The following is a 27,223-nucleotide window of genomic DNA, read 5'->3' on the forward strand; positions in this document are numbered from 1 at the left end:
TCATCATTCGTGTAGACGTATATCATGAGCTCCTTTGCACATACCACATGAGGTGCATGTCTTTAGAAAGCCCAGACATGCGCGCAGCTCCGTGCTATCGGAAATATGGGGTTGTGGGGTGTATACTTCAACCTTCGATGGTCAAGGCGTTTCGCGATTTGTGACTCGTGCCTACCTGTGGTTGGCAAGTCGACTTCCTCTCGATGAGAACGGAGGGCGGCGTTTGGCAGTAGCTTGGTAACGAGACTACATCCATTGGGCAATAACTGGACCACGTATGTCGAGCACGCGCCTGTCTCGTCAACAGCTCATGCGCGATGGGCTTCGCCACTGGCCATGGTACGCAGGATGTTCTCACCGCATATCCGGTATCAACTTTCTCCCGCATCGGTTATTTAAGGTCGAAGATCCTCAGTGGCCCCTCAGCTTGTTCTTGCGAGATTTACCCGGTGCCAGAGTCCCCCTCTCCTCCTGTGGTGGGCGATCCTGCGACAGTGCTGGCTATCTCGCGACATTATCACTACCTGGATACATAGCGATCCGGTCGGCTTAGGCGACATGACTACGACGTCGACGTCGACGACCGTCGAGGCGGCCCCCGCAACGCACTTCTCGAGCGTCGACGGCGCGAAGGCGCCTTCTCCGCGTCCCCGTGTGCCCACACACTCCAAGTCTGACTCTTTCGGGGATGCGGAAGACATCGAGCTGCAGGATCGCGAGAGAGCCGGGCCTACTGTGGCTGCCGAGGACGCTGCTGTTGAAGATGTTCCCTTCGTGCAGACCAAGCAGCAAGTGTTACTCGGCCACATTCAGCTTGCTGCTCTCTGTTGGTGCCTGTTCATGGCGGGCTGGAACGACGGGACAACGGGACCTTTGCTTCCGCGTATCCAGACGGTCTATCATGTGCTGATCCACCGATTTTTCTCTGTGCGCGCGAGGCCTCTAACTAGGTCACGAACCAATAGGTTGGCTTCGTCATTGTGTCCATGATTTTTGTTTCGGGATGCATAGTAGGTCGCTTAATCATCATGAAAGGAGAGTTTGCTCGCTAACAGCACATATGCACAGGGGTTCATGCTCGGTATGCCCCCACCCCTAAGTTAGTCTTGTACTATCTAACCGGGCATTTCAGGTGCCATGGTGAATGTTTACCTGACAGAACGGATCGGCTTCGGGAAAGTGAGAGGTCTGAGGCCCTCGATTGATCGGCTGCTCATGCAACTTGACAGACCATCGTGCTTGGATCGCTGTTCCAAGTGGTGGCATACGCGATGCAAGCACCGGGCCCGCCGTTCCCAGTCTTCGTCGTCGCATACTTCATCAACGGCATCGGAATTTCGCTGCAGGCATGCCATAAACTCCCTTCCGGGTCGTATATGTGACGCTCATCATTATCTCTTCTCCAGGACGCGCAGGCCAACGGCTATACTGCCAGCTTCAAGAACAATGCGGAGGCCAAGATGGGTATATTGCACGCGGTCTATGGGCTGGGCGCCATGTGTTCCCCTCTGGTTTCAACGCACTTCTCCCATGTGGAGCACTGGAGCTTCCATTATCTCGTATCATTAGGAGTGGCCCTGACCAACACGGCCGTTCTTATCGCCGTCTTCCGCTTGAAGAGTCAGGACGGTGCGTACCAATTCCTGGATTGCGCGGCGCAAGAAATGTCGGTTGAGGAGCCTCATTCTCCAGAAAACCTCGCTAAGATCGGACACGCAGCAGGGGAGACGGGCACCAGCGAGGACAGCGCATACCGCCAGATCATGCGACTCAAGGAGCTGCACCTGCTCGCCTTTTTCATCTTGGTCTATGTCGGCGTGGAGGTTACCATTGGAGGTGCCCACTTCCGCAGTACCTGGCGCCGTTCCTAGCTGATGTATGCGGCAGGATGGATTGTCACCTATGTTATTGACGTCAGACACGGTGGCCGTTCCAGCGGTTACATTTCTTCTGGATTCTGTAAGCAATTCCCTCTGCTGATTCGATGAACTCGGCTCATCTGCTTTATATAGTTGGAGGCTTGACCGTGGGTCGTGTAGCCCTACTCTGGGTCAACCGTCTGGTATATGTCTTATTTCTCTGGCATACATAACAAGCTCATTGTGTTCCCAGGTTGGCGAACGACGCGTGCTTTTCCTCTATGCGATCCTTGCCATAGCGTAAGTCTCAACATGAACTTGTGATACTCATGACCGGCTCACTGGTTGCAGCTTGGAGCTAGTGGTATGGCTAGTACCGTCGCTCATCGGTGGTGCAGTTGCGGTCTCTCTGGTCGGAGTTCTGCTGGGGCCGTTCTACCCGATCGTCATGAACCATTCTGGTCGCATCCTCCCTCGCTGGCTCCTCACGGGGTGCATAGGATGGATTGCTGGTTTCGGTTGCGTGAATTCATTTTTCACTACGTTTTGTCAGCTCATCGCGCTTCAACGTCGCCAGGTCAGGCCGGCTCCGCCATACTCCCTTTCATCACCGGAGCGATATCGCAGAAGGCCGGCATCAAGAGTCTCCAGCCCCTGTAAGCACCTTCGAGCGTTTCGATGACTCCTTTTCGTTCGTTCTGATGAAGAGGTGCTCTGTGCTTTAGGTTGGTTTCAATGATGGGGTTGATGATCGTTTTGTGGGCGCTAGTACCTGGACATGCAAAGCGTCCGGACTGAGTGTTCCTTCCAATAACGTGTCAACGGTCTTTTCGTGCTGGGAGCTGTCGTTTATATCCGCCCTTTAGTATATGGTTGATGAAAGACTGCATGCTGTATCTGTAATAGAGCAAATCGGAATATTATCCATCGTTATTCAAGATCTTATCACGCCCTGATTCGCCAATGAGAAACGATTCTAACGCGATTTGTTCGTGTTTCGAAATATATTATGATATAATCGGGTACAGTAGGAATTACCGACAGGCATAGTGTAGACTATCAGAGTGATACATTAACTTGCACTGTAAACTTGCAGAGCCCACGATCCGCCGCATGTCAGTGCTGGTGCTCCTGAGCATGCGTAATCGCATTCGCTGGAGTCGATGAGCGAGGGTGCCGTATCGCTTGCCCATGACGATGAGCAATAACACTCCGAGCCTAAGAAAGCGAGAACGCATTCCTCGATGAGGTGTACTGTTCGGGCAAGGGTAATGATAAGCGACATACCGTACTCGACGCCGGCCATGGTGTAGTTCAGGTCGGCGCAGTAGGACGTGCAAGCAGCCGGCGAGTTCGTGTCGCTTAGGTCGGCGCCGGCGTACTTGGGAGATGCGAGCACGCGATCGGATGTGTCCCGAACGCAGCCGTACGATGACCAGCCGGACGGAGCTTCGCCCGCGGCAGGCGACAACCCGGTGGAATAGATCTGCATGCGCCACGATCCGCCGCAGGTGAGCGTGTCGTCTCCAGCGCAAGCCATGGAGCATTCGCTGGCTGGCGCGTTGTCGATTGTGGAGGGGTCTACGGAGTAGCCCGTGCCACAGTAGCATTCGTTCGAGTACTATGAAGGCGCAAGACGTGAGGTTAGTTACTGATAGGAGCGAGAATGGAACGGATAATTTTACCTCGACACCGGCAAGGATGAAGCCGCGGGCTGCGCAAAAGGTGGCACAGGCGTAGGGGGTGTTGTCAGAGAGCGTGGTGCTGTATGGATTGGAGATGAGTCGAGAGGAGGTGTCCGTCGCACAGGGAAATGCGGTCGACCACCCGGATGGGAGGGTGGCCGTTGGCGTGGTGGTTGAAGGCGTCGAGGTAGAGGAAGTGGTGGTGGTGATGGTCGATGTCGGTGGAGGCGTGGACGTGACCGCTGCGGTGGTGCAGGAGACGTCGGCGAAATTGGGGTTGGCAGCGACCCCGACCGGGTTGAAAACCGCCCCGGTATCCTGTTTGAGGAGAACTGTAAGTCTGGACGAGAGTATTTTCGGCAGTGCGGGAGACTGACCACATAGTACTGAGCAAAGTGGTTGCCTCCGGGCCAGTTCCAGCGACAGAAGATGCAGTTGGTGCCGCACGAGGAGGACTCGATGAGCGCATTTCCGGAGTTGTCGACCGCGGGGCACACGGACGAACAGGTGGTGGTGGTAGTGATGATGTCCCCGGATGAGGCGGTGCTGGTGGCCAAAGCTGTAGTCCTACTTGGCGTTATGGTGGCGGTCTTGGTGGTGTTCGAGCAGGCGACGTCGGCTACAACGGGATTGGCGGCTACACCTATTGGAGAAAATATAGCACCGGTGTCCTGCGGAGATTATGTCAAGAGGAGGCCAGAGCAAAGCTGAGCCTTCGCTGATCACTCACCACGTAGTACTCCGCGAAATGGTTTCCGCCTGGCCAGTTCCAACGACAGAAGAGGCAGTTGTCACCGCAGTTTGACGACTCAATGAGCGCATTGCCCGACGTGTCCAGCTGGGGGCAGACCGAGCCGCACGTCTCTGTCGTGGTGATGATCGTACCGGAGGTTGCCGTACTCGTGGCGTAGATGGTCGTCCGGGTGGGAGTCGGAGTGGTGGTCGAAGTTGAGGTGGTGCACGCAACAGACGCAACAGCCGGGTTGGCGGCCACGCCAACGGGGGAGAAGACGAGACCGGTGTCCTGTAAGTTCAAATAGCGCGTGAGATGTGTGCCCGAGACATTGCAATTGATGAACCGTACGACGTAGTACTCAGCGAAGTGGTTTCCTCCTGGCCAATTCCAGCGACAGAACAGGCAGTTCGTGCCGCAATTGGATGTCTCGATGAGAGCGTTGCCCGAGTTGTCCACCGGAGGGCAGACCGATGAACAGGACGTCGTGGTGGTGACATAATAACCGGGAGACAACGTCGAGGTAGAGTAGATCGTCGTACGAGACGGTGTACTCCTCCTCATCAGGGCGCCACCACCTGACCCCGTCCCTAGAAGGGGCGAGGCAAAAGTCGTGCACGAAATGGCAAGGACAGCGATGAGAGGATGAATGCGAAACATTGCTGAACTGAAGGAGAGGAAGGGTCCGTTTGAATCCTACAGATCACTGCCTCGAGTGCATGCCTTTTATACGGCCGTGTTGAGTGCACATAGCTCGTCGTCGTGGCTGCTCGGAGGTCAAGCAGCGCCGAACGAGACGGACGCAGTGGAGCGCCTGCAAGACATCGGGACAGCGCTTCACAAGTAAATGCGACTCTCGACGATGCCGTTCCTGAATGTGCCTTGGAGACCCAGACCTAGAACTGCCAGGGACCCAGAGCATCTGCACTGTCCGCATTCCGGGACAGGATCCCCGGGTTTTTGGTCGACGATGGTTTCGGACGAACGCCAGCATCGACATCGGGGCTGTTGTGGAAGCGTGATGAGCTCCACGTGGGCCAGTTGCGGGCGTTATGCGGCGCGGATCGTTTCTTTGAGAATGCACCAGGGAGGTCAGATATCCAAATGAAAGATTTGCCAGCAAAACAGCCGTAGCTCGAGTTGAACGTCTGTTCCGTGTAAGCTATCCTTGAGCTTGAGCACCGGTATAGCAGTGCGAGCATGAAGTGTCAAGACAAGATGGAGTGGGATCCCATCTCCGCTTTCCCGCGCGCGTCGGTGTCCCGAAGCTCTTTATGCAGGCACCGACAGGTCGATCCCCACATGTTCACGTCCCGTCGACGGAGCGGTTCGGAGCTAGGCGAGAAAAGGCGAGAAAACCTTTGTAAAAACCAGGTAAACTTGAAAGCAATCGCAGAGGCATATGCCAGTTTTCAATTGTAACCTCAGGCTTCGACGTTACTATTCATTTACACACAAGCACAGACGTCGGAATAATCGACAACGCTCGGCTCAGTCGAGCAGCCGAACCAATCCTACTTTGTCGCAGGCCTTGAGCAGATTATCGAGTAGGGCGTCGCAGAGGTTATCAGGGCGAACCTCCCCGTCCTTCCGAGTGCACCCCACGTGGAACTCGTCCCTCCGGAACTGAATCTGCTCCAACGCAGGAAAGCGACCGGGGGAGCACAGCGCGTCGTCGACGGCCGCCCAGTCGAAGCCGCGCCAAAGCTCGTCGCCCGGGTGATGGTGAACGATGAAGCAGACGACTTCGATTCGCTGCGCCGGCACGAGCAGCAGAAATTTGCTCGCCCAGCTCCCGTCGAAGGATCGAACGCCATGTCCTATGGCGAGTTGTCTCAATACTATCGACTGTAAGGCGGTCCCATTGATGTCCTCCTCGAACTCGCTAAAGATAACTGGAATTGTATGAGGCTTGATTAGCCGATGTTATATATGAGGAGCAGGAAGCCGTGGCCCCTTACCGTCAGGCAGCCTCAGCCTCTGAGTCCCTGGCACGACTTCCTCCATTTCCTCTTCAAACTTCCAGTCGACCGATAGGATAAGACGCTGTACGCCCTTATTCTCCACGAGGTCGCAGAGCAAATCATAGTCGACCCAGTCTTTGATGGCCATGTCGAGGGCCTCCACCTCCTGAAAGCCCTCCGTAAGAGTGGCGCGCTGGAACTCTCCGTCAATAACAAACGACCCGAGGACCAACGACCGAAGACGAAACCCCGAGGCTTCCCATACAGTCCGCGGCCGCTGCTCAACGTCCAAGGCTTGGATGTAAGCCGTCAGCAGACGCAGTTCGCGCAGCACAGGCATACGGGAGAGCACCAACGCGAATTCGTCGTAGTAAGCGACCATACATTCGCCAATCGTAAAGCTTTCGAGCTGCGGGAAGAAGGCGGCGATCATGCAGGGTACGATGACATGCGTGAATGTCTCCTGGGGAAAGTTCGAGATCCCGAGACGCGTGAGGCGTTGACACGCCTGGAAGATGAAGTGGAGGGATACGTTGATCCTGTGCGGGTTGTCGAAGCCAGTGGCGACGATGAGCAAGTGGCGTAGACCGTTAGCGAGGTACCGTGACGTGAAAAGGACGCGAGCGAGACGCTCGCATGTCTCCGGCGAATCGAGGATGACGACGCTGAAGAGGAGCTGCTGGCTGCATTGACGAGTGGCCCTGCAGGTGAGAGACGCAGCCTTGAGGGTCGCTTCACTGGAGTTTTCGTCCATGGCGTTTGGTATATGTTCGATGATGCGCTCGCGGAGTTCGATGGGGAGCGGGACGGGCATGGTGGCTTTCGTGATGTAGTAGACGACGGTGGCGACTGGATGAGACCGGATGATGATGCCTTCTAGCATTTATACGTAGCCGCATAGTTCTTTGTAGCACAAAGAGGATGGGCTCTAAAGCAAACGATTTCCCAAACAGGCATCCCTTTGTCAATCGTACGGCCCGTGGTCTGGCGAAAACCGAACGCTTTCATGTGCGCCTTTCTGAGGGCTAACGAACCGAGAAGATCGCGGTTAGTGAGTGAATCCGTGGTCGTAAGTTGCCGATGTCTGTAAGACCGAGCTTGCCGGGGACTGGAGGTATGAAAGACCATGCTTTAGGGCAGGACCCTCATCTGCACTCGATATCCCGGCAGTGCTTGAAGATATATACACCCTGTTAAAGCTCATTCGAGTACCCCCTGCCACTTCAATATCGGTTGCTGGGCAGGATGCAATAGTGATCCACATGTCCCTTTCAGACGATTCCGGATCCTCCACAGATACATTAGACATTTGACATTGATTACTCATTGAGTAATTCTCCTCAGACTGTGTTTGCGCTTACCCCAACATGCACATATTCATCCTACGAACCGGAAGACTGGAAGATTCTCCTCATACGGCGTCTGCGTTGATCCATCGACTAATGAGGCGTAAGCTCTCCCGCGGTTTGTCGTATGGTGCCTGTTGCAAGTCGTTACTGATGAACCGCGACACGAAGGCAAGGTCCCACGCACCATATGCCCTGCACCATTCATATACACAAATGTGAAATCACGGGCAGTCCTGACCTTGCCTACCACTTCATTGTCCACAATCCAATCCCTGGCTTCGGTCTCGAGGAACTCCTTTCTACCACTCCACTCCATGGCCAGAGCCCATCGCTCATTGCCAATCCAGTTGCACATCCAATCATTCGTGCCCACGTAGGCGATTACTCGAATGCTTCTCTCGAGAAGTGCTGAGACGTACGGCACGGACGTGTGGTACATGTCGAGCGTATCATGGAAGCCGGCTTGCAGTTTCATGTTGCAGGAGGCGAATCTTCCTCTCACGGCGGGATCAACTCCCAGTGAGTCCTGAACTTCCGGAAGAGAGAGGAATGAATCGATGTATCTGAAGAAGCGGGAGTGAGAGCGAGGTCATCGGCGAGACGTGAGATATACCTTGTCACAGGATAGCATAGCGTTTCAAGATAGGGTCCCTCGCACCTTTTGTTCAGATCGTACGGATTCATGTCTACGCCGCGGTCAAGCATGTGCACAAGCGGGCCATGGGACTTATTGGAACTTACCCGTCGTCCGGAACACCTCCGTGATTTCATTTTCGCAGAATGTAGTGACGGCCTTGCAGTTCATGTGATCGAATTCATCTATGCAGACCCCTCGGCCCCATTTCCTACATCGCGTCACCTGGATGTCATTAGGGGCGTTTGCGTGCGATGAAACCTGACTTACTACTTCTTTCATCCTAATACACTTCCTGGAGAAACACCTCAGGATTGGTGCGCAACACTCCGAAGGTATTCAGACTGACGAGATCGGTAAGATAGGCTTCACGGAGGCTGGTGTGCACATCATGTCATATCTCGAGAGCATAATCTCGAAAGCATCAGTCAACCCGTTGCCTGAGAACGAATTAGCTGTCACGAACGATTAGCTGTGCCGAAGAGGAGCCAACCAAGCATGATAGACTTCAAATTGATAGGCGTGAGCCCAGCTTCGACGAGTTTGGCATTGTGATCAAGTATGGTAGAAGCGAACACGGGTATTGAGTGACCCTGATACTCTGGGTCAGTCACCGAGGCCAGATCAACGTCACGACGACGTACTGCGTAAGACTCCCCGGCCATGTGGAAGCCTCTTCCTTTGAATTTGAAGAAGTGCTCAAAGAAGATAGTCATAAAGATTGCGATGTCTTCGCTTGCTTCCTCTGTAGTACTCTGAGCATGCCCATGAGGGATGTTATCGGAAGATTGGGACAGTAGCTTACGACATAGACACCGTGTTCCTGGAAAGAGAAACCCGCACCCGCCGGCGAGTCGATGTAGAAAATGTTGGCAACCTCTGGTCCACCTCCGTCAGACGTCGTGACTCGTGAAGATAAAAGTGCGTACCGTTCCAAGAATGAGGATTATATTGCGTCTTGTTGGCTTCGCGTATCAGGCATGGTCCTATTCATAGGTGATATGAGCATCGAAGGGGAGATTAACCCACTGATATCATACCATGCTCCATGAACAGGCCGGCAGCGGAGCTGCATCTGCATGGCATCCTCAGTCGAGCTCAAGATCTTATGACAGCATTCACTAACGCCGAGCCACTGTTGGTCCAGAATACGACATCATCTTCTTCTGAATTGCCCCTACTCTGAAAGAGATGATGGTATTAGGAACGAATTAGAGATACGAGCGTCAGCGCACCTCGAAGAAGTAGAAAAAGAGATGCATGTTCTCATTGATGTCTAGGTAGCCCGTGTACGTACTGTCGTCTCTGAGATCAGGATATCTGAATCATGAGTGCGTGATTCAGGTATGTACTCACTTGACGGGTTCCTCTTCACAAATGTGCGACCGCTTGATGCGCAGGCTGTGATTGGGGAACAAGGGTAGCGCCAATGCCGTATACGACGTCTCAGACAGTAACGTCATGTCCCCGAACGCGTCGAACGAATTATATATCGTGCACGTGGAGGCCAACCTATCATGCGCTCCGAAACCTGGCTCCGAGAAATTATACAGCTGTTGGGACGCATGCACAGAGAGATCGCATATCGAAGCAAAGGCCGCGAGCAGTTTCATCCGCTTAGGGGCGACCATGGCAAAGACCAACGAGGAGTCGATTCGCGAAGGTGAACGGCGACAGTAACCGAGTCCGAGTCAGATACCGTCGGGTATCAGGAACGCTGACCATGTGGTATAGATAGCAGGTAGGCTCTATGTGTGGTGCTCGAGACAGGGGCCTGCTACTTCAGCGAGTAACTCTGAGGAACGAGTCTGGACGAGGTCAAGTGTCAGAAGATGCTCTAACTCTCCAGCGAAGCTTGCGCCCTCCCTATTCATTTCCGTTGTCCAAATACAACTTCCACAGGCATGTAAATAGGAGACAAAAAACCGAGGAGCGCATTTTTAACACAGATGCACACAGAAGGGTCGCATTTCTATATCTTATTTTTCCCCAATCACATCTCCACCTTTGAGCTCAGTAATTGCCAGCACCGTTGACCTTGTCTTTGAGCTGCGTAATGAACTGCTGGTAGCTCGGGAGTACGTCCGCGCGATCTTGAACGAGGCAGCTTAGCGCCCAGAGGCGGAGCGGGGGCTCGCCGTCCTCCTTGACCACGTAAAGATGGGGGTAGTACACCCCGCGCCGCATTTCCCGCGTCTTTTGGATGACGGCGTTGACCCTCTGCGAGAAGGGGTTGTCGAGAAGGGGTAGAGTAGTCTATGACATGCGAAGTGAGCAAGAGGGTCCTATTGGGGGTACGCGTGGAAGATCACCTTGCCGCCACGGAGCACTTCGTAACTTGGTAGGTTGAATACGTCCATGATGAGCTGCGGAACGGCATCGCGTCCAACCCAGAGGAAGATGTTCTGGCCATCTTCGATTAGGAACAGACCGTGCCTCTCAAGCCGCTCGGAAGTAAGCGGAAGTGGGGGTGGGAGGATGACGCCGTGCTCGCCCACAGTTCCGGCCTAGGACGAACGGTCAAGCGCTATGGAGATTTAAAAGGAAGAACAACGAACCTCAGGGGGCATATTGTGCAACGAGTAAAAGTTGGGGTATATGTATGGGATGAGGAGCTGTGATGGCAAGCTCGTGAGCAACGCCTGAGCGTACGCCCTGAGATCGGGCGGAATCTGCGCGCTCTGACGGACTCCAACCTGCGCAAGACATCGTCAGCGAAAACACAGCAAAACTAATTCGTGTGCAGCTCACGTTCTTCAGGAGACCGAGCACCAAGACCGGCAGCATCTTCATGTTGTCGGCGATGGCGAGCTGCGCACTGGCACCCGCGCCGGCGGCAGTCATGCTGCTCTTGTACGAGATGAGGATGTCGACCATCTTCTGGAAGAGCGCATCGCGGGCGTCCTCGAGTTTGTGTGTGAGCGAGCGTTCAACGGCCTTGTTGGCAAGGAGCGTGGCGAGCGCGATTTGATCCGCGGACGCGAAAATCTCGGACATGTTGCTGGTTGTCGGCAGAGCATGCGTCACGACCCGAATACGACGTTCGCCTGAATACAATCCGCGTAGAATAAGCTTCACAAACCCCATTTTCGTCAGGATAACTTACCGTAGCAAGTGGTGTGCAGAAGGGCTGTCTGGAAGACAACGAACGGCGAGGTGATGGTCTCCTCGATCTGCAACTCGATGGCATACGACGTGTCCTGGGGCACCGCCGGCATAGACAACAGATCGGTAGACCTGACGAAGAAATTGCCATGGAAGGATGACATACGAAGCCCTATTTCCGACATATGAGCGGACGCTTACTTGTCTTGCGTGAGGTGTTTTGGATGGACATACCTCTCGACGCACGGACACGCATAATACACTCCAACATTATGGGCATCGCAAGCACCTCGCCGAACTCGTGAGCAAATTTGATGGCATCCTCAGTCCGCGCGGCATTGAACGCGGGATAGAAGTATGTCTGGCCCGAAGTGTAGTGAGGTAGGCACGCTAAGAGGTAATATCATGAGTTTCAGGAGGTCATCGCTGGGAAGGAGGATTTTTACCCAGAGAAGCAACGTCCTGGTACGACGCGCTGAAGAGGAACATGTCGACCGAGACCAGAGCACGCGAGCACTCAATCGCGAAGGTCTTGTAGAACGGCGAAGCAGCTTGAAGAAGACCGGATTCCTACACGGCAAAAGTCATTTCAGCGGTGATCTTGGAAAACTGATGGAAAGGTCATCCACCTTTGAAGTACCGAGGATCTTAGGATCTTCACGGTTTTTAAGGGCGCCGGCACCAATGCTAGGCAAGCTAGATGACATAACCATGATCTTGCCACCAATGGGAGACTGCGGGAAGATTGTTGAATGTATAAATGCCAGAAGGATCCGGAATGGCGTACCATGACCTTGAACCCAGCCTGGAGGGCAGGGCCGAGAGCACTGCCGATGGTGTGGTTATCCGCGAACATATCGCTGAGGCGACCCAAGAGCACCTCAAGGGATGCGCGAGCTTCCGTGAGGTTAACAAGGAGATCGGTCGGTTTCGGCAGGAACACATCGTCGATGTCCGAAACGACGAGCATGGTGGGGTCAGTAGTGCCGGGCTGACCGAACTTCAGTTTCCGGTCAAAACAAGCAGTCCATACAGAACTCACGGGCATGGAGAAGAAGTACAGTGAGACGTCGAAAGCGATGACGGCTACTTTCGTTCGGTTGTCCTCGTTCGGTAAACGATCGAGGTTCTCAAGGATGGTTCTGGTAGCTGTGGCGACCATACCTGAAGACCATGGTCAAAGGGATTCATCTCATCCGGGTTTATAATAAGTATGCACATACCGGACTGAATGGCGGCATGGCTGACGTCGATCAGGAAGACGTAGACAGCGGGCTGAGGTGGTCGGACCATGTACTCCGTCGGTGCGACGTATTCGACGACGGAGTTGTTAAGCTCGGCGCGCGCCCACCGGTCTCCCGGCTGATTGCGCACAGCATCCCAGTCGAACAGTTGGGGAAGCTCGTTGGACATGGAGCACATGCAGCATCGCCACCTGCAACATGCAATGTCAATACGGAATCATCCTGGACGATCCTGAATGAATCAACCTGTTGCCACCATCGATGAAAGTCACGTAGGGATTGATGTAGGCCCTACACCGACGGCAACGCGCGATGACAGTATCCGTCACGACCGGGACAGGCTCGTCTCCGGGGTCCAGCGAACGATACGGGGTCAAGACGAGCGCCAGGGGAAGCTTCGACTTGTTCAACAATGTAGAAGTGGTCGGGATAGCATTGAGTGTGCAGCGTTGATACGAGGGATCGGCATTCGCGTTGGGGTTCGGCGATATGGAGGCGTTGGGCGGCAGACGGATTTCAGGCGGGGGCCGTGCAAGCTCGCGAGGGTCGGGTGGGGAGGTAAGCAGGTTGGTGGTGTAGAGCTGGAACGGTTTCTGCGCCATTCCCGGCTGCTGAAGCCCCATCTGACCGAACTGGTTCGCGAGCTGATCCACGGGCTGCTGGCCATACCCAGGCGCGTTGATGTACTCCGGTTCGGGCTGTTGACCGCCGTAGTAGCCGCCCTGAGTAGCTATAGACTGCTGCTGTTGGGCGGCAAACTGGTCGGGTGCTGCCAGGCCGGGAGTGAAGAGCTGGGGAGCGGCGGCAGCGGCTTGCTGTTGCGGTACTTGCCCGTATCCTGCGTCGGCGTATCCGCCGCCACCGCCGCCGCCGAGAGTGTCGCTACCGTAGTAAGCTTGCGTCTGACCTGCCGCATACTGGCGACGTTTTCCGTGATGCGTCGTCGGAGGTGGTGAGCCCGCTCCCGCGTCTATTGGCACAGCCGGACCTGGAACGGGAGGCTCCCACTGCGACTGCCCCGTCGTCGTGTCTATTCGAGGTCAGCTTAAGCTCCGTACAATGTAGAGAATGAGACACACCGATGAACACATAGCGCTGGTGCTCGGCATTCCTGCGCGTTCAAATGAGTGACGTTGCTGATATCGTGACGCGGCGGTGGGAGACGCACCATTCCGCCGCCCATCCTGGAGGCAACTGTTGCGGGGGGCTGGCCATTAATCGACCTGGTAAGCGTTGTTGGATGGCGCGGAGGTTGGGGCGGACGAGACAAAGATTGCCAGGTCAGTGTGGGACGGCGCAGGCACTCTTGGGCAGGGCTTGGATCAATCGTGACACGTGAGCTGATGAGGTCGAGGCGGGCTTTGCTTCGTCGGTTGTCCTCGTATTTTACCGTCGCGTCTTTTTCAAGTCCTTTGCGGATCCGCAAATGATTCGACGTTGGTCGTTCAGAGTTCTCAAGCAATGATGGACACGTCTGTATGACGACTTTACTGTGGGATGGCCACGTCTACTTCTTCCGCCTTGACCGCATTCACGAGAAGTGTTATTATGCGTACTTTTGATCTAGCGTTCTGGTACGTCCACGTCTTGGACTGCGCATAGTCAACATCGACTAAAGTTATTGCGAACAGAACATCAACGAATTATATTCGAGCATTAGGCTATATACGTCTGAGTGTCGTGTGCATGAGCACTGTGTATTGTCACTGCCGACGATGACCTCCGCGCTCCACGTACCAAGTCAAGGCCTTCTCCGTATCCCCACTCGGAAGTTCTGTTACGGTCGTGGAATAGCAATCGGTCGAGGTATCCACCTCGTGGCTTCGTTATGAAGTCGCGGGGATCCTGGACGCCTCGGCCCAAGGTCTCCGTAGAGTTGAGCGCGGTCGCGCCTGTCAGGCGAGCCGATTGCCGTGCTCGTAGTTTGGGGACAAACACTTGTACTTAGCCTGCCTTGGAAATTTTACATAGTCCCCGTGAAAGCTGCTCGTGGTATGAACGCGATCCATTCCGGAACACGCGTTGAATCAGGCGGTGTAAGCTTCGACATTGTAAACTGTGTCGACCTCGCCAGGGGAGAACCTCGGACCATCGTGAAGCCTCAACACCTGCAGCGTGCATCGATGAAGCAAACGCGCGTTTTACCTTTCGTGGCCTGCGCAAGCTGAAACATTGCGTTGCGAAGGGGATGCAGCGAGATTCATTATTGCGAATAACTGGAATGTACCGGTAAGAAACATGCGACGCGTCAGAAGGTCTTGAGGTCGACCAGCTTCCGGCCCCTCGCCCGCTCCACATCGCCCTTCGAGATGACGCCCGAACCCTTGTCGAGCTTGCGCCCTGGTCCGCCAATACCGTTGCCCATCGACAACGGCGCGTTGCCGGACAGGAGCATTCTGAACGTGCCCTTGATCACGTTGAGCGGCGTCCGGCTGCCCCACACCTTCCCGCCGCAGTCCTTGATACCCGCCGCGGTGAGGATCTTGTGGATGTTAGGGTTGACTGCGAGGCCGAATCCGACGGGTCGCGGCCGGAGGATGATCTCGGTCGAGCCGAGCTTAGTGCGCAAGGGGGTGAACAGCGTGCGCTTCTCAAATCGGGGCACGTAGTCCATGTTGCGGTAGGCCTCCTTAAACGCCATAACCTTCGCCTCCTCGCCCTCCTCGTGCTTGCCCTCGCCGTACCCGACGAGGCCGTTGCCGTTGCCCACGACGGCGAGGACCGAGAACCGCGGGCGTCGGCCCTTCTCCGTCTGCTGCACGACGCGCCGGAAGAGGACGATATATTCGTGGAGGGCTTTCTGCTGCTCCGAGGTGAAGAGCGCCTCTCGGAGCTTTTGACGAACGTCTTTGTCCTTCTGGTCGTCCTCTTCGCGATCCACCTCCTCCTGCTCCGCCCGCTCCATGGCATTCATCTGCTCAGCAATATCTTCCTCGTCACCCTCCATCTCGTCCAAAGCCGCCGCGTCGAGCGTAGCGGGCGACGCTTTGGCCTTGTCTTTCGCATCTTTCGCATAAATTTGGTCGATTGCTTGCTGCTCCGCAAGGAACATGGACGGGCTATTCCGGATAGTCACTTTCGCGCCGTACTTCATCTGCCTCCGCCCTTTCTTCTTCCTCGTAGGCGGGAAGTCCACGACCTTCGCAGAGTCCATAAGATAGTCGGGCTGCATGAGGTCCGGGAACTGGAGGTTTTCAAAGTCCTCATAGCGGTCGAACGAGCCTTTCTCCCTCTTTTGATCAAAAGAGTCTTCTGCTCGTATAGGAGTACTCCGGGGCGCTTCAGAAGAGGACGGGTCCGAGGAGGAGGGCTGGTCGGAGTACCACCGTGACGACGCGGGCAGGGCAGGATTGCGAGCCGCACGAGCTGCACGTAGACTAGAGCCGCATTGTCGTATTTGATTCGCGCTGTATGCGGCGGGCTTGCCTACAGCTCGCGCCAGTGACTGCATGTTCGAGCGCGCGTGCTCGACCGCGACGAGTTTGGTGGCAAGAGCAAGGGAAATAGTATCCGACCGGCGGGTCCGGGTCCGGCGTCCAAATGGGGCAGGTCACGGGGAGAAATCCGCCGACGCGCCCGTTGCCGACCGCGCGTCCCGCAATCTCCTACAGCTTCACGTCCTTGCAAGCTTGAGTTTGAACCACTGCCAGGAGGATCTCAAACGGATCGCCCTGCACATCGATTTAACCGCTGTTCAACCCTTACGGGCATTTGTCGGCTGCATGTCCGAAGGCGCCGCCCAAGATAGCGCAGGCTCGAGCTCGAACGCGGCCCTGCTGTACGGAAGCAACACCGACAACCTCTACGGGGTGATCGACAGGGACAAGTTGCGTCTCATTCTAGGACTGGTCCTCCCAAAAACACACGCCGACGTTGCGTCATCTCTTTGATCTGTATCTGCATCGCCCTGCCTGCCTCGCGCGGATTGGCCGGATGAAGCGTGCACGGCCTGAACCTGAGCGTGCCTGAGGACGCCAAAGCCGTAATCAAGAGCTGGGACGAGAGGGAGGAGACGACCAAGTTTGCGGACTCCGGCGTAGACGACCAGGTTTGTCCGAATGATGCAGTAGTTACGGTGTTATGCTCCGTGATCCTGACGAACCTCTATGTGAAGCTGGTCATACACATCCCCTTCACCCAGAACGTCAGGATAAAGTCACTCTTACTGAAACTCGGTGCGTGCGATGATGCAATCTGCGCGGGTACATCCGATAGGCGTGCTCATGTTCCTCGTCTTACGACTTCGCGCGGGATTATAGGCAGGGGCGAGCACACACCACGCCATCTTCGCATCTACGCGAACCGCCACACGATCGTCGACTTTGATGACGCAGAGACGATCAAACCGCACCTGAACATCAGCCTGCTAGAGGGCCAGGCCGGCGTGACGGAGTACCCGCTGCGAGTGGCCGCCTTCTCGAGCATCAACACGCTCTCGCTCTTTTTCGTACGTCAACTCCGCTCATTCACTCCATCGCTGCGCCCATAAGGGACAGCTTTACGCAGCCGCCCGCTCACATCACATCGCTTTTATGTGTGCGCGTGCAGAGTGACGCCACGGGTGGGGAGACGACCCGCATCTATTATATCGGTTTCAAAGGCGACATCCGCGCCCCCCACAAGGACGCGAACAGCGCGCTGGAGATACCCGCGGCCAACGCAGCCGACGCACCGATCGTAGACCGGCTCGCCGAGAAAGGCAGCCAGCAGACGACCGCGCGATGATTCAGAAAGCGGCGTAGGCTTTTCTCGTCGACCGAGGTGCAACCGCGAGGGCCCGCGCGTTTTCTGAGATGGGCGGTGAACGTTAACCCTTGCGACCTTCGGGTAGAAGCGCGGTGCAGGGACGATGGTGTGTATGCTTCTACTTATGGAAGGAAGATGTGTGTTTTACTCGTGTATAATGCAACAAAGAATGCCCGGACGCCGCTTTTCGACTCGACCGATCTCAGCAGCTTGGCGAAGCAGACTGTTACGCACTGGCATCTCGATATCTTCCATCGATGACGACAGTTCGTACCCGTCGCACTGTCCATCGATGACGGTACCCCAGGAGCGGCAACGATCTTACATATATTTTACCACTGTTCAAGAACGTAATTCTTCATAACGCTGTGTCGGCGCCAAGTATATTATGTAGATGGCGGAAAGTTCCAAGGTCGAATTCTACGTCAAAGCTCTGCATATGCAGGTTTCTAAAGTATTGATGTTACCAGGACCTGATTTATCTGGCGCTGCCCGTTATACACGAGGCATCCAGCGAAGTCCATCACAAGCGGTGATTGGACAACTAAGGCTATAAGTGGAAAAACGGGCCCACCGTGGTGGCCGCTAGGCATAAGGGAATCTCATGAATGCGGGGCACTTATTCTTGCCATCTTTCTTAGGACCATAGCACAGAATAAAGACGGTCGGGTCCGCGGAACGACTCACAGCCAAGCATGTGCATACAAATACATACCCATCACGTGGCTCTTCCGTCTCCTCCGAGCTCAGCTGAGTTTAGTCCATTCCCTCCTTCCACGGAGCTACCTTACGATAGAAGCCTTTCTTGCCGTTATTACTTCCCATACAGCCGTATCATGAGCTCCTCTATCGTTTTGCAAGCTTTGAGTTCATTCCTGGGGCTTTCAAGCTAAGACAATAGCAGCTAGGCCTCGTTTTCACCGGTCTTCACAACGGGCCATCACGCGCGACGACGAGAGCGGTGCAACGCTCCATTCCACTTGGACGACAATCATCCTTCGTCCAGACCAGACTTCATCTCACGATTCGTGTCGCGCGCCTGTCGCCGGCGATAATACAAGTTAGACAATGGGCAACGTGTTTGCAACGTGTCCATAAACATGCCCCATCAAAGCCCATCAGGTGCGCGCACCGAAGATCCGGGCTTCAACACGCCTTTATGCCTCTTTCACCCCGTTTCCACCCCCGATATTACAGCAGGATGCACCGCTTTTCGAGCCCATGACTTTCATTGTCAATCGATTGTGGGACGCCGTTCTGGCGTTAGAACGCTTTGTGGATGTCCAAAAGCGGACGTGAAGGCTGGTGTATGCCCTGAAAACTGCCGTAAGGCTGCTGTATCAGCGCCTCCAGCGGCTTCGCGGGGGTTGTTTCCCACTTCTCTGGCCTTCCTGCGCGGATCGAGATCCGTACGGTCCCACCGAGGCACGGCGTTCTCGCTATCTGCCTCTACTTGAGTTGCCGATCTGGAAGGTCCTTGGGGGGATCCTGCACTATATGGAACTCAAAGGATGTATACTGGGGGACGAACTTTGCACTTATCGCCGGCTCGACTTCTGATTTGCGGGGCGTGGTGGCGCTTTCCTTCAGTTGACCAAAAACAGCCCACGTTTCCGGCGTAAAGGAAGCCTCGTGTTCAACGCCAGGCAAGTCCGGCCATGACTTCCCCCTTCGCACCGGAGCGTATATGAAGGTCGGACTTCCGGCAACGGATCCTTGCCCTTTGCCTTCGCTCCTACCTTTGGCCTTGACTGCGCTTGGTACTGGTACTGGGCTTGCATATCCTGGTCATTTGCACACTACACCTCTCCCCAGCAGGATCTGACCACCGATACCATCTGCGATGCCCTCCAAACCATCCACCCCACCGCCCGCTCTCGGGACCCTCATCGACAACGGCGCCCTCGAGCTCGTCGAGATCCTCGGCTACGGCGGCTACGGCGTCGTCTACCGTGCCGTCTCCACCGCCCCCAGCTCAAGATACGGCGGCAAACAGGAGCAGTTCGCAGTGAAGTGCCTCGTCCATTCCCAATCACCACGCCACCGCCAGCTGCACATCCGCGAGATCACCCTGCACCGACTGGCGTCCGCGCACAAGAACGTCGTCACCCTCCACCGGGTGATCGAGGACTCCGAATACACCTACATCATCATGGACTACTGCCCCGACGGCGACCTCTTCGCCCAGATCCTTCATCAACGCAGGTATCTCGGCTACGACGCCCTCATCAAGCACGTCTTCTTGCAGCTCCTTGACGCCGTTGAGCACTGCCATTCACTCGGTACGTAAACTTCCACGCTCGAAACGCGATTTCTCTGAAGCGCCACTTAGGCATCTACCACCGCGATCTGAAGCCGGAGAACATTCTGTGCTACGATGACGGTTTACGGATCGGCATCACCGATTTCGGCCTCGCCACGACCGACAAAACGAGCCAGGAGTTCCGAACTGGCAGTATTTACCATATGAGTCCCGGTAAGCTTCGCATATTGAACATCAAGGGCCGTCACTGACGGTTGTCTCGCAGAATGCCAAGGTGGCCGTTTTGCGCCGACCGGTACTTATTCGCCGCTATTTAACGACATCTGGTCGCTGGGCATCATCCTGCTCAACCTCGCCACCGGCCGCAACCCATGGAAATCCGCTTCCCTCTCGTAAGTTCTCGTTCCCTGTCCATCACGAAAGTGAGTTCTGACATGCGATCGCAGGGACCCCACATTCCACGCGTACCTCCAGAGCCCCCACAACTTCCTCCCGACTGTCCTGCCCATTTCCGATGAGCTCAACGACGTCCTCATCCGCACGCTCGAGGTCGATTGGCGCAAGAGGATAACCCTCCGCGAACTGCGTCGACAGATCCGTCTGATTGACAGCTTCTACAGCGAAGACGCTATCTTCGAGGGCAGCATGGCGCGGTGTCCGTGGGAGGCGGGCGTGGACCTTGATAGCGAGTCGGAGGAATCGGATATCCAGCCCGCGGACCCTCCGGTGCAGAAGGAGCCCGAGCACGCGCGCAAGCCAGAGCTCAAGATCAACGTCGAGGTGGCGAAGCCGGCAGAGTCGGAGCCGCCGATCCAGGTCGTGCAGGAGAAGCCGGTCACTCCGGCCGAGGTTCAGTCTTCTTGGAGTAGGGGCTCGGATTCCGACATGGTCTTCGCGGTCAATTCGGCTGTCGAGTCCGATACCACATCGTGGGCCTCCGTGGGTCATCCCACGGAAGAGGGCGAGATCGTCCAGCAGCAGCAAGTACAAGTCAGCGACTGGACCGACTACTCGCCCTCGCACACATCATGGGAGGAGGCGCACGTACGGTCATGTGCGCCGTCGCCTTCCTCTTCGAAGGCCGCGCGCTGCGGCGAGGCGCAGTGGTCGACATCTCCTACCCACACCATCTCGCAAAGGCGCTCGCCAACCTCGACCGTGCCCACCATCGTCAAAGCGGACAGCAATCCTTGGTCCTCGACGCCGTCAACAACGTACGACTCGTCGGCATCCGAATCGTCGGAGTCGTCGCCGGAGTCCATCGCGTCCCTCCCTGTCACGCCTCGCGCGACGGACGCAATGTCCGACTCGTCGTCCATGAACTCCCTCCTCATCCCTCCTTCGAGCCGCCGCCTCACCATCGACACCGCCATCATCCAACCCGCGTATTACGGCGACGACGAGGGCAACTATTCGCCTGAGTCATCTCTGATGCATACTGCCGTCGAGAGCTTGATTCGCTCTCCCTGGGCGTCCGGAATGGGCCCCTGGACTGGAGCTGAGTCGTTCTATGTCGGCAGCGAGGCCTCCGGGCCTATCGCAGAAGGGAAGACACCGGTTGACTTGTTTGCCCCTCGCGGGGACTCCGCGCTGGACATCGCCATGCTCGACTCCGAGTCAGAGTCGGATTCCGATTTCGACGCCGACGACGAGGACGCCGAGCCTCGCAGCGCGACCATCGCCTCCATCCGATCAATGTCGGGCTCGGATGCGAGCTCAGTTCCGCGCTCGGCCATCACCCTCGACCTTGCGGAAGCGACAATCACTGATGTCGAAGACACGCTGACTGCTGCCTCGCCTATGGTTATCTCACCGCGGTTTGATCAAGCTGCCGGCTCCCAGCAGCTGCTGGCGCTCCTGTCCACCCCTGCTGTCGAGCCTAGCAAGCCCTCGTCCTCCACCAGCATCATCGTCGACGAGGTCGCTCGCTCACCACAATCAGGCAAGCACCGACCTGAAAGCAAGCGTCGCGGCTCCGGGCGGTTCAATCCGATACGCATGGCTCTCCGCTCCCTTTCTCCTCATTCGCGTTCGCGCAACTCCCGTTCCTCTTCCCGTTCATCCTCCACCCCCCGCAACGACACCTTGAAGCCGGGTGCCAGCACCGAGTTCGCCTGGACGAGCCTGACGCTGATGACCGCCCACGCACCCTCCCCACCCGACTCTTCGGTGGTGAAGCAAGTCTTCCCCCAACACGAGCGTGGTCGCCGTCCGCTGCGCAGACGGCACAACTGGTTCGGGAGCGGCAAACTGTTCGCTGCAGGGGCTTCGTGACTAGGTCGCTGGTTCGGCCTATCTCCTCTCGAGACGTGACCACAACTCGCATCGCATTGCATTTTGGGTCTTTGTTTCTTCTTATTCGGGGTGTTATTCCATTCGGACTCTGCATCGTTCAACAGCAAGCCATCATCATCACCATCCCCACTGCAATCGTGTACCACCATTATAACAACACATCGCATCATCACCTGGAAGGCTGTTGACACATTAGATATGTATTGTACCAGGCAGTACTGTACGACTTCCATTTCATTCCGTCGCCGCCGGTTTTAGTTCTGGTCGCGACGACGCCCTTTGATGACACTTGACGCACCATTGTAACGCCTAAAAGACATAGCATCTTACCAATGGCATCATGATTGACGACTAGCGCATGATCAGTGTACAACAAACTCGGGCTCTAAATGCAATGCATGCAGGGTTTCATGGCTTCTGGTAAGGGCTCGTACATGGGCGTAAGTAAGCAAGTGTGTAGTGCGTTATGCAGCGGAACGTAAGTATGCGTGAAGCTGTGCGTGTATGAGCGTGATGGATGCGGATGAGGGTCCAGGTCAACGCGAGTGTGGCACGAACTAATGCAGGTATAACAGTGACTCGATGGATGTGGTGCGGCCGAAGCCGAATGGAGAACAGGAGGGAACACTATGTGAAAACTGTATGATTTGAACAGGGAACCAAGAAGAGACAATGTGTAGATGCGATATTGGATAGGATATGAAAAACAATGCAGGGACACGTATTTGCAAGATGCCGGAACGACGGTATGGAACCTTACGACGATGACCCGGTGGAATGGAATCCTTGAGTCCTTCGGTCGATAGCTTGGCATGCACCATGCAAGATCCCTCGCGGTCCTTGCCGATTTCGAGATGAAGGTGACCGTGAGGGGATATGCAGCAAGCGAGCGCTTGGTCAGAACGCGAACGGAATGTCCCCGAAACGGTCGACGCTCGTGCTTCGCTCCCGCTGCGTGCGGTGCATGCGCTCTCCGGCAGGCGACGGGCTCTCGAACGTGAACGCCTTATAGATCTGGTTCCGCTGGGGCGTGCTGAACTCGGAATCGCTGCCTCGGATGGGGGAAGAGGAGCTGAGAACGGGCAACGAGGACTTGGTAATATCGACGGGCGAGTGCGAGGGAGACGAGTAGAGGTCGAAGGCACTGGGGTATGTCAATTTGGTCATAGTGGTGTCGGAAGCGGTGTCGTCGCTGGAGGGCTCGGTGATGTCATATGTACGGACGGGTTCGCTTGGTGTTGAGATATCGCGGGCTTGGCTGTGACGGAATGCTGGTGATGATGGAGAGGGTGCGCAGCTCCTTCGGTCAACATTGGAGGCAGTTGTGACGGGGGAGTCGATCGACTGCGAGCAGGTGGCCGGAGATGAGAAGTAGTCGCGAAGTTCAAGGCTGTGCGACGGTGTTTTGGAACGTGACTGCGCGAAGATATAGTGCTCAGTGTAATGTAGATATAGCGCCAGACGGAACAAAGAGCGTACCTCAGGTTGACATACATCCTTAGGGGCCCGCTCAGAGGATGGTGACCCCTCGTAAGCTTCCGAAACGTCCGCAAGAGGAGCTACGGTCAAGTCATAACAGCGAGCATCGATGACGGCTTGAGCCTCCAGAGTTGGAGCAACCGCGTGAAGTTCAGGCATAGTGATAGATCGGCTTGGCCGCCGTGGAGGCGATGAGAACAAAAGCCGGGCTACCTCGTGTTCCTCTTCATCCTCAACAACGCTGGGTAGTGCAGGCTGCCTGGTACGCCTCTTGGGAGGAGCCCTGGCCCTCACCGCCTTCGCTTTTGACCTCGGACTGGTCTCTGGCGATGTGTTCAACGAGCCGGGGAGGCTGACTGAGCGAGTCAACGGCTGGCGTGTCTTCTGACCCGAGTTGGCTTCACAGGGCTTCGCTTTCTTCGCAGCAGGAGCGGAGATGACCTTCGTCTCCAGGACGCCGGTCTTCCGTTTGCGTGTGATGACGTCTGCGACGGCATTCTCCTTCTTCTGCTTCAGCGACTTGTATAGAGCAGCCACCGATTGCGCTTGCTCGCCGGTAAGTGGGTGGAGGTTCTCCTTGTTCTTGTCAATTCGCAGGTCATCTAAGAGTCGGTGCAGAGATTAATAAGACATGACGGAAGATGTGGGAGATGACTGCAGTCCGCCGTAAGCTCTGACCTCCTAAAGCCGACGTGGAGTTCCATGATCTTGAACTTGACACTGACAGGGCACCGTCCGACAGTGATCTTCCAAGCCCCTTCGGTTTCGCTGACGGTGCCGGAGTCGGCTCTTGGTCGATATAGACCGTGAAGCTCGGCATCGGTCCACGCGTAGATGTATCTGAACAACATGTTTAACATCTATCAGGTAACAGAGGATGACGAGACGAACCAATAGAACGTTTCGAGTGAGGTGGGCGCCTGTCGCGTCGCACTGGGTGTCGCAAGTCGATATGTGCGACGTCGACGGCGTCAGTGACGGCGGGAGGCAGCCGCGCCTGCCCTGTTAAATGCGGCTTTCGAGCTCCGCGGAATCCATGTGATCCCGACGCGACGCGCGCACGTGGATGGTAAACGCGTCGGTGGCCCTTCCACTTCCTCCCCGACCACATACAAATGGGGTTGCAGATGCCACCCATTGTTGGCCCGACCGACAGAGGCGGTGGCTTGTTATGATAACCGATGGCCAGACGGGACTGTGGTTGATACTCACGGGCCACCGTGTGGCGCTGTAGTCTCCAAACACTATCGATCCGAGCTCATTCAGGGCGTGGACACGACATCACCCCAGGTTTCGTGCTCGAAGGGCTTGCGATCAGGCTTGCCGGCTATTTGTGGGTACCATACATGTGACGGACATTTGTTGTCCCGAATCTTACTCCGCGTATTCAGGGGAATCCGACGCGACGTCCGTTGACAAGCTCAGCCAAGTTTGACCACGACGCAGACGGGGCCAGTATGGTTCCACTCTATTGTGCCTACGGCTTCGCCACTGTGCCAGAGTGTGCCAGGCGGGCAGATGATCTGTGAGGTCCTTCGGGCTTCGGCCGAACGCATCGTTGATTCCTCCGCACTCTTCGCATCGGGCTGCCGTAACGGATTCCCGAAGAGAACTTCTTGCGCAGATATTACTTCTCGGCCTTGCGCACAACAACTCCTCAATGCTGTTAGATGCTGCCATGCCTTGCGCATTCATGCAATTTTCGACCAGCGTACCTCTTGCCCGCCAAACCGTACTGACGCCAGGCCCCGCCGTGGCTATGCTCTGCTTCCCGAAGCTCAAACTTCATCTCCACGGTCCGCTGACATGATAAGAGAGAATTGATCTGGTTATACTCGAAGCAGCCGCCCCTCCACGGCTTCATGTGGCACACGCCATGCTATTTGGAATAAGAACGCTATCCGCCGGCGCATTGCGCGAATTTATATCTGGAGAAGCCCTCGTCGTCTGACCTGCGCGCTCTCTCTCCTTGACACCATCCCAAGGGACGAGCCACCTCACGGTCTCGTCATGTCAGCGATTAAAAGGTTCATTCGGCTTGTAGAGGTGCCCCAGCCAGGAGACGAGACAGGATTGTCGTATACGGAACGTTTCCTCCAGGTCAGTCGGATTTGCAGTTCTGGACATTTGACTCGAAGTAATGACGGATGATAGAACGAAGATCTTCTCCCTGTTCCTCCGGAGAAGCGCCTATGGAGCAGTATCAACTTCGTTGCCTTGTGCGTATACTGGAAGCTCTTCGTATATGACTATCTAAGCAGTATCGCTACGCAGCTGGATCGCAGACAGTTTCAATGTCAACACGTCAGTAGCCCTCCAATGTACATGCCCGGCGTGGTTAACGCCGTAGTTCGCTCTTGCTCAGATGGATGATCGTATCGACCATGGTCACCGCTGGTCTCTCATGGTGGCAAGCCTGGATATGTGTCTGGATCGGGTACGGCATCGTAGGTTGGTGCTCTCGCCGATTGAACTAAGTGAGATTGTTTTTGACCTCATTTCATCAGCACCGTTCATCGTGCTCAACGCGCGGCCGGGCGCTATGCACCATATAACGTTCCCTGTTGTCGCACGAACTAGCTTCGGCGTGTTCGGCAGTCTTTGGTGTACATTCAATCGGGGCGTGATGGCATGCATCTGGGTCCGCTAGCTTCTTGATCTTTTACGCGATCCTGGCTCATTCTACTTTCTACAGTATGGCGTTCAGACGGCGGTCGCAGGTAAGCATGATACGCTGTGCCGGACTTCGAACACCCGTACTGAACCTCATCTTTCACCCAGGGCAATGCGTCAAAGTCATGTTGCGAGCTATATGGCCCAGTACTAACCGCATCCGTGAGTTCACCCTACGCAGTCCTCGCGTGGCTTTTACCATAAGTACCACCATATGCTAACGCTGCCTGTCCCATAGCCAACCACCTACCGAGCTCATCAGGCACCACCAGCCTGGACATGATGTGCTTCTTCCTCTTCTGGCTGATCTCCCTTCCCGCAATCTGGTTTCCCATTCACCAAATGTATGCAGGCCTCGCCATCGTGGTGCTCTTGAGAATCATGCTCAATCATTATTGTGTTTAGTCGTCACCTCTTCACCGTGAAGGCCATCATCACGCCCATCGCCGGGATCACCTTCTTCATCTGGTGTATTGTGAAAGCGCACGGCGTAGGGCCCATTATCCACCAGCCCTCCACGCTACATGGCTCCGCGCTCGGCTGGGAGATGGTCATTTCGATCATGTCCTGCGTCAGTAACATGGCCACGCTCGTGGTGTAAGCTCTTGATGCCCCAATTCCGTCATGTCGTGTTGCGCTGACGATGATTGGATCCTGACAGAAACGCCCCGGACTTCGCGTCGCGCGCGTCGACCCCGCAAGCGGCAGTTCTGCCCCAGCTGATAATGGTCCCGCTCGGCTTTTCGTTGGTCAGCTTCATCGGTATCATTGTCAGCTCTAGCTCGGTCGTGATCTTTGGCGAGGCGGTGTGGTCGCCGATCGACCTGCTGGGTATGTTCTTGGATGATCATCCGTCTGGCGCCACTCGGTTTGGGGTAAAGTCGTTTCACCTCGTGAAGGAATGGCTCGCTGACACGTAATATGTGATCAGGTCTGGTTCATAGCTTTCGCGTTTATTATCGCACAGCTTGGGTGAGGCTCATTCTCCTCGGCGACTATCTCGTTGTTCTGAACTCTCGCTGTAGGACAAATATATCCGCGAACAGCATTAGCGCAGGTTGCGACTTGACAGCGCTTTTCCCGAGGTTCATTGTACGTGGACGACCCTTCCCTGGATCTTCGTACACTCATATAATTGCGTCAGAACATTCGACGTGGAGGCTACATTGCAGCGATAGTCGGCTTCTGTATCTT

At 55.7% G+C, this 27,223-nt stretch overlaps 9 protein-coding genes across 9 annotated transcripts in view; 4 read left to right on the forward strand and 5 right to left on the reverse strand.

Annotated features, from left to right (window-relative positions):
- The first annotated feature begins 288 nt into the window (after positions 1 to 288).
- Positions 289 to 2,795, forward strand: PUNSTDRAFT_103333 (MFS general substrate transporter). Its single transcript, XM_007384360.1, has 14 exons — positions 289 to 339; positions 401 to 903; positions 966 to 1,010; positions 1,069 to 1,081; positions 1,133 to 1,179; positions 1,230 to 1,346; positions 1,407 to 1,629; positions 1,693 to 1,836; positions 1,888 to 1,959; positions 2,013 to 2,062; positions 2,113 to 2,159; positions 2,211 to 2,377; positions 2,437 to 2,515; positions 2,585 to 2,795. Exons 1-14 carry the CDS (start codon positions 318 to 320, stop codon positions 2,655 to 2,657), a joined length of 1,602 nt encoding a protein of 533 aa, XP_007384422.1. The 5' UTR covers positions 289 to 317; the 3' UTR covers positions 2,658 to 2,795.
- Positions 2,796 to 2,931: 136 nt separating this feature from the next.
- On the reverse strand, positions 2,932 to 3,471 carry PUNSTDRAFT_68654 (WSC-domain-containing protein; the record flags this gene model as incomplete). Its single annotated transcript, XM_007384361.1, has 2 exons — positions 2,932 to 3,077; positions 3,147 to 3,471. Coding segments are annotated over 2 exons (471 nt in total), but the record flags the coding sequence as incomplete, so codon positions are not given.
- A 4,181-nt stretch (positions 3,472 to 7,652) lies between these two features.
- Positions 7,653 to 9,855, reverse strand: PUNSTDRAFT_144048 (alpha/beta-hydrolase; the record flags this gene model as incomplete). The annotated part of the gene is made up of 14 exons (XM_007384362.1): positions 7,653 to 7,721; positions 7,775 to 8,153; positions 8,204 to 8,276; positions 8,332 to 8,449; positions 8,495 to 8,519; positions 8,574 to 8,664; positions 8,718 to 8,817; positions 8,869 to 8,979; positions 9,030 to 9,103; positions 9,154 to 9,210; positions 9,265 to 9,299; positions 9,351 to 9,406; positions 9,460 to 9,520; positions 9,581 to 9,855. 14 exons carry the CDS (start codon positions 9,853 to 9,855, stop codon positions 7,653 to 7,655), a joined length of 1,524 nt encoding a protein of 507 aa, XP_007384424.1.
- A 217-nt stretch (positions 9,856 to 10,072) lies between these two features.
- Positions 10,073 to 13,877, reverse strand: PUNSTDRAFT_120812 (protein transporter SEC24). The gene is made up of 14 exons (XM_007384363.1): positions 13,742 to 13,877; positions 13,653 to 13,684; positions 12,820 to 13,603; positions 12,553 to 12,764; positions 12,372 to 12,493; positions 12,117 to 12,320; positions 11,959 to 12,063; positions 11,776 to 11,899; positions 11,564 to 11,719; positions 11,331 to 11,501; positions 10,976 to 11,271; positions 10,783 to 10,920; positions 10,537 to 10,731; positions 10,073 to 10,480 (listed from the first exon to the last, which is right to left on the reverse strand). The coding sequence occupies exons 1-14, from the start codon at positions 13,786 to 13,788 to the stop codon at positions 10,238 to 10,240; spliced, it is 2,829 nt and encodes a 942-aa protein (XP_007384425.1). The 5' UTR covers positions 13,789 to 13,877; the 3' UTR covers positions 10,073 to 10,237.
- A 962-nt stretch (positions 13,878 to 14,839) lies between these two features.
- On the reverse strand, positions 14,840 to 15,457 carry PUNSTDRAFT_19141 (dsRNA-binding domain-like protein; the record flags this gene model as incomplete). The annotated part of the gene is made up of 1 exon (XM_007384364.1): positions 14,840 to 15,457. A coding segment is annotated over one exon (618 nt), but the record flags the coding sequence as incomplete, so codon positions are not given.
- Positions 15,458 to 16,234: 777 nt separating this feature from the next.
- PUNSTDRAFT_87911 (DUF1000-domain-containing protein) lies at positions 16,235 to 17,495 on the forward strand. Its single transcript, XM_007384365.1, has 5 exons — positions 16,235 to 16,399; positions 16,513 to 16,621; positions 16,688 to 16,748; positions 16,833 to 17,020; positions 17,080 to 17,495. The coding sequence occupies exons 1-5, from the start codon at positions 16,296 to 16,298 to the stop codon at positions 17,296 to 17,298; spliced, it is 681 nt and encodes a 226-aa protein (XP_007384427.1). The 5' UTR covers positions 16,235 to 16,295; the 3' UTR covers positions 17,299 to 17,495.
- A 1,667-nt stretch (positions 17,496 to 19,162) lies between these two features.
- Positions 19,163 to 21,856, forward strand: PUNSTDRAFT_134854 (kinase-like protein; the record flags this gene model as incomplete). Its single annotated transcript, XM_007384366.1, has 4 exons — positions 19,163 to 19,601; positions 19,652 to 19,795; positions 19,848 to 19,974; positions 20,029 to 21,856. The coding sequence occupies 4 exons, from the start codon at positions 19,163 to 19,165 to the stop codon at positions 21,854 to 21,856; spliced, it is 2,538 nt and encodes an 845-aa protein (XP_007384428.1).
- Positions 21,857 to 22,316: 460 nt separating this feature from the next.
- PUNSTDRAFT_52872 (uncharacterized protein) lies at positions 22,317 to 24,317 on the reverse strand. Its single transcript, XM_007384367.1, has 4 exons — positions 24,248 to 24,317; positions 24,035 to 24,196; positions 23,357 to 23,958; positions 22,317 to 23,293 (listed from the first exon to the last, which is right to left on the reverse strand). Exons 2-4 carry the CDS (start codon positions 24,174 to 24,176, stop codon positions 22,775 to 22,777), a joined length of 1,263 nt encoding a protein of 420 aa, XP_007384429.1. The 5' UTR covers positions 24,177 to 24,196; positions 24,248 to 24,317; the 3' UTR covers positions 22,317 to 22,774.
- An 894-nt stretch (positions 24,318 to 25,211) lies between these two features.
- Positions 25,212 to 27,223, forward strand: part of PUNSTDRAFT_103349 (NCS1 nucleoside transporter family) — a 3,858-nt gene continuing 1,846 nt past the window's right edge. Inside the window, exons 1-8 of the mRNA XM_007384368.1 lie at positions 25,212 to 25,456; positions 25,511 to 25,575; positions 25,631 to 25,660; positions 25,722 to 25,807; positions 25,864 to 25,997; positions 26,052 to 26,076; positions 26,138 to 26,191; positions 26,268 to 26,373. Coding sequence (XP_007384430.1) covers positions 25,367 to 25,456; positions 25,511 to 25,575; positions 25,631 to 25,660; positions 25,722 to 25,807; positions 25,864 to 25,997; positions 26,052 to 26,076; positions 26,138 to 26,191; positions 26,268 to 26,373 — 590 coding nt within the window. The 5' untranslated portion in view covers positions 25,212 to 25,366. The remainder of the gene's footprint in view (positions 25,457 to 25,510; positions 25,576 to 25,630; positions 25,661 to 25,721; positions 25,808 to 25,863; positions 25,998 to 26,051; positions 26,077 to 26,137; positions 26,192 to 26,267; positions 26,374 to 27,223) is intronic.

The sequence above is a fragment of the Punctularia strigosozonata genome (genome assembly GCF_000264995.1).
Source record: "Punctularia strigosozonata HHB-11173 SS5 unplaced genomic scaffold PUNSTscaffold_7, whole genome shotgun sequence".
In the NCBI taxonomy this organism is placed as follows: Eukaryota; Fungi; Basidiomycota; class Agaricomycetes; order Corticiales; family Punctulariaceae; genus Punctularia; species Punctularia strigosozonata.